The sequence below is a fragment of the Apteryx rowi genome, unplaced genomic scaffold (genome assembly GCF_003343035.1).
Source record: "Apteryx rowi isolate R43461 unplaced genomic scaffold, aptRow1 scaffold_537, whole genome shotgun sequence".
NCBI classification, from domain to species: domain Eukaryota; kingdom Metazoa; phylum Chordata; class Aves; order Apterygiformes; family Apterygidae; genus Apteryx; species Apteryx rowi.
This window is the reverse complement of record NW_020450802.1, coordinates 588,962-597,576: the sequence shown is the minus strand read 5'-3', so window position 1 is coordinate 597,576 and position 8,615 is coordinate 588,962. Positions and strand designations below refer to the sequence as shown.

Sequence of the window (8,615 nt, the reverse complement as noted above, 5' to 3'; positions counted from 1 at the left end):
CTGCCGCTGCTGTTGTTGTTGTTGTTGTTGTGACAGGCCCGGCCGCCCGGTACGAGCCCCCGCCCGCCCGTACACGGGCCCCGCCGCCGCTGGCTCCGCTCCCCGCCCGGCCCCGCCATGAAGTGGATGTTCAAGGAGGACCACGCGCTGGGTAAGGGCGGGCCCGGGCTAGCCGCTGCCCGCCGGCGGCCCTGCGCCGCACGGCTCTCTAGGCCCCGGCCTGCTCCCCGAGCCCGCTCGTCGTGATCCGGGCGGGCGGCCCCGGGCGGCCCCTGCGAAAGGCGGCGCGGTGCCCTGGGACGGCCTCCGAGCAGCCGGGGACCTCTCTAGGGGCAAGACGGCCCAGTCCCCCTCCGGCTCCCATGCCGGCAGGCGCTGCCCACTCTGCCTAGGACGCGGGCCCTACTGTTACCATGCAATGACTAATTACCAGTTTTGTTCACAGAGCACAGATGCGTCGAGTCGGCAAAAATCCGAGCCAAATACCCTGACCGTGTCCCGGTGAGTAACCATGCCTGCCTTGTCCCTGGACTTAGACACAGGAGTGGATAAGCTGTTTCCATCCTGCTCTCTCTTCTTTGACCAGATCCCACTGAGTAAATTTATCCTCCCTCCTGTGTCCTTAGCTGTTTAAAGAGTCCCCAAACATACCTAAGTAATCCAGCATTCCCCCCCTGCCCCAATGGGTATTGGCAAGTAAACAAGAGTACCTGACTTTCTGAACTCTTTCCAGGTGTATTTATAGTTTAGCAATGCCCCGGTTTCTTCTGACAGCAACTATGTCCCAGCAAGGATCCTGTGCCTTGAGCTTCTTGAAGACTCCCTTCTGTGTCTGAGCCCAAGCAAGATCATAAACTCTTTGTGCCTTTACAATCCTTTGCCATGGCTACATGAGGGAGATGATTTTCCTTCATGTGTTCCATGCCTTTAAACAATCTTATCTTGGTGAACTCCCCTCATGCAAGCCGTGTTGCTTGAAGAGCCATGCAAGTGGTGACCCTCTTTTCTGCACTGCATACCTACCTACCTACCTTCTAATTAGTGAATGACTTCTCTTCTTCACCCCACAACCCCTTTTATCATATTTCAGTTGGTGAAATGACCACACTTCATAACCTTGTGTAACAACTCTTAACATATCCACATTCTCAACTTACCTGCTTGTGAGTAAAATTTCCTACATCCCATCTGACCACATGCCAGTTAGTGCCACTCCTATCTGATCTCTTGGTAAATAACTAATCCAATAGACAGAACAGTCCAGGGAAGAACCTTTAACCTTATCTTGTCACTTGCCTTTCTCTGCTGTTGAGTCGCACCTAACTCTGTGACAGCAGCAGCAGCAGCATCTTCTCCAATTGCAGTCTGGCAAGTTGATCCCATCCTTTCCTTTCTCTACTTGGCTAACTACCTCCTCACATACAGACTATAGCCTGCTAATAACCATACATCTTCACAGGTATCCATTTGTCCATTTCCAGAATATTTTTCATAACTTTAAAGAATAGAGAGAGACATGGAAACTGATAGTGTGAGTCAGGTAATATATCAGGAATGGACAAAACATGTGAATGGACAGAAGAATTAAATCCCCAATTGCAGTGTGATGCTCTGTCTGGGCAGATACACATTTTCTGCTTGATGTTTCAAATTGAGCCGCCTATCTTTTACAAAACAGTTGGTATCAAATATATTTTGACACTGAATAATCAAAAGTGTTTTCAGACTTAATGCCTGTTTTCTGCTTTCCAGATTATAGTCTCCATTCAGGGTGACATAGGTCAAAGGGACTTTAGTTCTTAACAGTTCTCAGCTGTATCTGGCTACCTGGCTTTTGAGATGTTTCTGTAGCTCAAACATCTTGAGATGCATTGAAATAGCCTATGAACAGCCTGCTTTTGTTCTGGCCTGGACCCTTTAGATGAATAAAATGGGAGCTGGAAGAAATTCATGCCCCCTAAGCACTGCTGTTTTAAATTTGCCTGGGGATCAAGTGGCCCAAGGGTTAAAGGTCTCTATAAGTTTTCCTAGAAGCAGTTCACCAACAGCCTTGAGACTTCCAATTATGACAGTTTCTGCATCATGAAGCTAAAATGCCTGGTGGATTATTATTATTATTATTATTATTATCAGTTTTTAAGGCTTGAATACTCCTTTCAGGATGCTCTTGGTGTTCTTCACTAAATTCCCCCATATTAAATTACAAGAGCCAGCTAGTATGCTCTCTTTCTCTATTTCTGTAGGCAGAGCTGCTGGAAGCTGAAGAAAAGATAAGGAGAACCCTCTCCAGATCATAAGATAGCATATTTTGTAAATTTACTTGAGCATTACCTATATGCTGCAGCAATGAGGAATGCAGAGCTAAGCAATGGAGCCACTGGAACCTCTTGTCAGCCTTACTTCCCCACACATGCATCATTTTTCCTTCAAGGCCTAGCCTGCGTGGGGTGATGAGCATCAGGTCCTTTCTACAAGCAATATTTAATTCTCCTTCCTCCCATACCTGTTGCTTTTTTTGTGTGGTTTTGTTTGCGGCCTTCTTGCCATATTTCCTTCCTTTAGTCATTGTAACGTATAAAGTAAGATACTCTAATGTCAGTGCAGCATAACACAAAGCGGAGAATAGCATCCAGTGAATCACAGCATGACAGCTCTAACATGAAAGAACAAATCACATGCCTTAGAGTGCAGTTACAAATATTCAGCATTATTCACGTTAAAAAAAATTTCTGGTCTTCACTGAAAACAGAATCAATGTGTTATTGCAAAACTGAGTCTGCAGACATCCTAAAATAGTGACACAGGCAGTCTTTTTCCTTTTATCCAAAATGGCAGACAAAAGCCTCATGATGCTGTAAGCATCATCTTCACTAAGCATCTCTGCTTGGGTCCCTGCGTGTTTTCTTTTCCCAAACTCTCCTGGTGTAGGCAAAGGAGAGCCAAGTTCCTGTAGTCTGGTAGCATAAGGATGGGTGGTGTTTTTTATTTTTTGTTTTTTTTTTCTTATGGCCTTCTAGGGCCAAGGGGTTAAGTAGGAGTCCCATCTGACTCTCATTCATGTATAGCTAAAACCTACACCTTATTAGTATGTCTTCACTGTCATCACGTAACTTCATCCAAACAACTGAGTCTGTAATCATGTCATTGATAACACCAGATACATACATCATTGGATTGTCTGGTGGCATAAATTTGTTCTGGCAGAGGCACGTGGACAGGATCACATCACAGCACGTTTCTGTTAATGAGCTAGAGCGTTCAACTGACATCAGTGGCGGGCCAGGTGGTATTCCAGAGCGCACTGCAGCCATGCTCCATTTCTCTGCCATATTGCATTATAGAGCCTGGCAGAAATGCATGTTGACTGGCTGTTTGCAGGATGAGTTATACAAACCCAGGCAGAATGGGTCAAATCAAGGGCAGCACTGTGAACAAACGACCATGCAGTTTATGGCAAACTAGAACCTTGCATTATGCTACCACAATTCACACTACAACTCTATCAGAGTTTTGTCTATATTCAGATATATCGTGGCTTCTTCAGTACTGGACTGAGTTATCTAGGATATGTATGTGTGGCACGACAGTTTCTCATATACTGGTATACTTTGTGTGATGGTACACTATGCTGCAAGGATGAATGCAAAAGACTTAAATAAATAAATAAATAAATAAAATTAGTAAATACTTGAATGCTACAGATGAAGGCACCCGAAAGTCCTTTTTGTATCTCTGGCTTGTGCACAGTAGGTGAAGTGGCAGATCATAAGCTGGTGGTACACCCTCTGGTCTACCTAAGTACTGATTTTTGCTTTAGTGTTGATGAAATTTATCTTTTTTTTTTTTTTTTTTTTTTCCTGCTATACTCCATCTGAAGGCAGTTCCTTCAGTCATCTGTTAGGGGCGTCCTGGGACATTGTTCAAAGAAGAGTTAAGTTTGAAGGGTAGAGATAGTGTTTATATTAAGACTGTTTTTCTTGGTATTGTGGGATTTTATTTAGTCATATGACATTTTGAAAGAGGATAAGGCATGCTAATTGCAGGCTAGAACTCTGTGTAATGAAAGATTTCAAGCAATGACTTTCATGGTTTTCTATGTTGAGATAGTGACAAAGACAATAAGCAGCATCTGTACAAAGAATGCATTTCCTCAGCTCACCTGCCATTGCTCAGTTATCAGTGCTGCAGTCTTGCTGAATTTTCCATGACTCCACTAGAGCTGAATGGGGCAAGGAAAGAATATGGTTAAATGGACTCCTCAGTTTGTTACTATCAACAGGAGTTAGTGAGAAGCCAGAAGCCCTGGACTCCCTTCATTCAGCAATCTGTTTAAGGGAAGTAGTGCAGACAAGCCACTCCTAAACCTGAAGTTTTAAAGATGCCTGTGCTTCTGAACCTTTCAGTGGATGCTGATTCCTCTCTTTTTTTCAAAAGCTTAACCTCAGCATTTGCTGCAGAATACACTATTTTAAGATACTGCATGTGGAGACTTTAGAGTATTCTGAAAGTTAGCAGTTCTGTTTTAGAAAATAGCCATATTTAAACACAACAGGATATTACTGTCCTGGCATGAATAAATGCAATAATTTTAAATCATGAGTGTACAAAAAGTTAAAGATGTGTACACTGTCTGTCACAGGTTTATTTTAAGCATATCGCATCTTTATATCCCATGACCATCAACCTCAGGCACAGGAAGTTTTGAGTGACTGTACATATGAATATAGGTTTTAGTGCAACTGTAAAGTCAGGTTGTACAGTGCTGAGGAAGTCTTAACTCTTGTTTAATTCTGGTCTGGACACCTTTTTGTCTCTCCCCTCCCCTCAATGTTGTAAGCCTGTACCAGTAAGTGATTTACCAAAATTGGCTGTTTATACCAGTCCTGAAAAGCCTCACCTTCACGCCTGTGCTTTATAGGTCATAGTGGAGAAGGTCTCAGGATCTCAGATTGTTGATATTGACAAGAGGAAGTATTTAGTTCCATCTGACATCACTGTGGCCCAGTTCATGTGGATCATCAGGAAGAGGATTCAACTGCCATCTGAGAAAGCAATATTCCTCTTTGTAGACAAGACTGTCCCACAATCCAGGTGAGAGGCTGTTCACTTGGTATTCAGAACCATTTCACCAAGCCTGTGCATATCTGAGGGACAGTAACCCCCCTCTCAGGCTTACTTGGTGATTTTAGAAAGTGTTCGGTTACATCTTAATCTCACTCTGGTAGTTTTTCTCAAGAGCTTGATAAACACCTTAGTTCTCAAGCTAAGCTGAAAGGAAAGCTGATTGCAAAATATATTATGATTTACTGGCAGGGCAAGAGGGTGAGCTCTGTAGCTATGATATGTTAGGTTGAGTAATAGTACATCTTTTACATCATCAATGCCAGCAAATAAACATTCTCAGTGTAATGAAAAAGTTGCACAGTTAAATGCTCAAAAGCAAACATGATAAATTATTCTGAAGAACACCTAATCTGTGTCACCTCATAAAGAAATTATTTTGCTGGCTTTTTTTTTTTTTAATCATTTATCTTTTCTATACAAAATGAGCATAGAAAGACATTTTCACGTTGCTTTTATATAGGAATAACTTTCGCTGGTTGCTTGCTACATACAGGAAAATGTATAGCAGAAGCAGCTACTACAACAGCTTACTATGCAAAAACTGCTTTAATAATATTTGAAAAACCAGTACATAATGATGTTACACAGCTTAGATACAGTATTATCCTTATTAACCCTTTCCTGTGTAACAGTATCAGGCCCTTCAGGTAACCTGCAGGACCCTGCTAGGAATATTTTTGTTCATTTTGTGATACACAATAGGGACTTGTGAAGATTGTCTTTTTTCCGCTTTGTTTGCATTAAGAGTATTAGAAATACCTAAGTGTGGTCTTTCTAATAGTACTGTAGAACTGCTAGTGGCAAGCAGGAAAAAAAGAAAGGGCACATTGTCTTATCTGACACGTTAATGATGAGTTCTCACATGCTAGAGAAATATGGCCTTGAACCTTCAATATTAATGTGAAAATGGTAACTTCAGCTAATAGAAAAACAGGAATATAATGGAGAGGTCAATGGCTCTGCTCCTGTTGTAGTCGGAGTATATTGCATAGATCACCCGCTAACTCTTGCCATCCCTCTCTCTTCATTCAGAGGTTCTGTCTACTACTTACCAATTCCTTTCTATTTCATGTACTGCCTGCAACTCTCCTCAGCTCCTCTCTTGGGTAAAAAGCTATGCTCATCTTCCTGATCACTCACTTTCAGTCTGTATCTTTCAGTTCACTAGCCTTTTCTCAAACACTTTTGGAAAGTCAGGAAAAAAAGTGAGCTGAGGAGGATTCATTATTTGTGCCACTGACTGATGTCAGCTGCCTACTTCATCTGTAGGTAGATGGTTGGAGCATTTGTATTTACCAAGTAACTGCTTGGGAGACAGGGTGCCCCCCTCCCAGAATCAGACATCCCCTTAAAGACTGCAACTATATGGCTGCAGATCATGAATGGCCATCTATTCTGTTTGAAAATGTTTGTCTTTGACAAAACGTTCAAAACCCTAACCACTGAAAAAAACACTAGTTTCTGGCTAACTTGCAATTTTTTGGCCACATGCTTTGGCGTTAGCACTGTTTTAACTCACCACTTTTTAACAAGACAAACAACAAAGCTTTTACTCCCCAGAACAACATGGACTTTGAAGAATCAGTCTAAAAAGCATAATAGTTTGGCAGACTTGAGACCAGCTGAATTCGGACTAGATTCGGACAGTTCTGTCTAGAGCAGACAAGGATTCAGAGAAGGTGCTGTCAGGCTCATGATCTTGGTATTAGTTATGGCAGTAGTGATGTATCAGTCAGCACCTGAAATATATTAATTAGCTAATTTCCAGTAAAATGAGGAAACGTGTGTAAAAGTACAAATATAACAGTAAAAATCTAGGCACTCTGCAGAAATCTCAGAAACATTTTGTGAAGTCAGGAGTAGCTGCTTTTCATATATTCTCATTTACGTATTTCAATTTACACACAGATTTCTAAGTTTTAGCTCTTATTAATCCTTGTCTATGTCAGGTTCTAACTGTTACCATTTGCAGCAGTCATGATCTAAGCAAGCTGTTTCTTATTTTTTCTTCTCTTCAAGCTTAACTATGGGACAGCTTTATGAGAAGGAGAAGGATGAGGATGGATTCTTGTATGTTGCCTACAGTGGAGAGAACACATTTGGTTTCTGAATCCTGCGTCTTGGCTACCACACCATCCTGCTGTGTATCTTGTAAATAGCTGATCATTTTCTGTTATGACATCCACAGATGTTCCTTCTATATACATGCATTTGTAACTGGGTTTATTTCCTAATATACTAATAGGTCTTGTTTTATTAGACTGGTAAATTATCAAAAWTTTTTTTGTTGTTGTTGTGCATTTTTTTCTCATGGCTGTGAATCCCCAGAGCTTCACTCCTTTGGGGGAATACGTTTAACGACACTGATTAAATAATAAAGCAAAGTGGTTGGGCTACTAAATGATGAAAAGGAGGAATATGCATTTATTCTGGTTTTGAAGTGTTAGTTTAGCAAAAATGAAAATGTTAAATTAGTAATGGGAACGCTGGCTTTCCTAGATTATTCCGAGTAGTAGAAAGATGCTGATCATGTTGAATTGAGCTAATATTTTCCTCTTCCTCAATTAACAAACAAGTACAATAAAAATTCCTCCCACAAACAGGCAATGCTGTCCTTTCTTTACTTTCATTTTGGTCAGAAAGTTGTATATCATATTTACTAGATACTATACAGATGTTAATGTTTACCATGCTGATGCCTATACAAGAAAGAARCAAGGACCTGTTTCTACATACCAAGACTGATAGCTTCGGAGCTACTAGGTCTCATCAAAAGAGCAGCCCTTGGGCTTTCAGTGGAGGAGTAACACCATGGGCTTTGGAAAGCAGGACCTAGATGACAAGAACAATAGCATAAAAGGAAAAAGGTACCTAGGAGAGGGAATAGTACAAATAGGGGACCAGAGAGCTGGAGAACTGGAAGAAATGATCTGTAGATGAGTTATGGCAGAAAGAAATAATTGGTAAGGAGTTCAGATTAAGAGAATTGCATGAGCAGCTCTTTCAGAAAAAGGAAACAGTAGTTGTGTTACAGGTAGTTATAAAAATATACATGTCTCTGCCAAGTAAAAACTCTGTAAGCAGCGTAAGGACATTACATAACCAAAGAACGGATTTACTCAGATAGTTGAGAAACAACTAGAATTATAAATGATGCACGCCAAATAAAAAGATAAAGCCAAGCTTTTGTCTTTAAAAGAAAGATCATTCCCTGTAGTTTACGAGCATAATTGCCAAAGCATGTGTGCAACACAGCAAAAGTAAAGAGGCTTTGCAAAAACCCAGAAGCATGGTTATTCATGAAGCTCAACTTCTTTCCAAATGGGCTTGCTGTATGATATAGCGCAAACTTGTGACTCTGAACTATGAACTAGGAGGCTGGAAGTGGAAAAAAGCATTTAATTACACAGCACAGGAGTTCATGCTCTTATGGGAAGGGCAAGACAGAGTTGGAAAAGTAGCATCTCTTTGAACATGGTAAGCCAGCAAGG

At 41.3% G+C, this 8,615-nt stretch overlaps 1 protein-coding gene across 1 annotated transcript; it reads left to right on the top strand.

The window, feature by feature from the left end:
- The first annotated feature begins 27 nt into the window (after positions 1-27).
- GABARAPL2 (GABA type A receptor associated protein like 2) lies at positions 28-7,727 on the top strand. The gene is made up of 4 exons (XM_026081104.1): positions 28-151; positions 446-501; positions 4,919-5,091; positions 7,144-7,727. Exons 1-4 carry the CDS (start codon positions 118-120, stop codon positions 7,232-7,234), a joined length of 354 nt encoding a protein of 117 aa, XP_025936889.1. The 5' UTR covers positions 28-117; the 3' UTR covers positions 7,235-7,727.
- Positions 7,728-8,615: the final 888 nt, after the last annotated feature.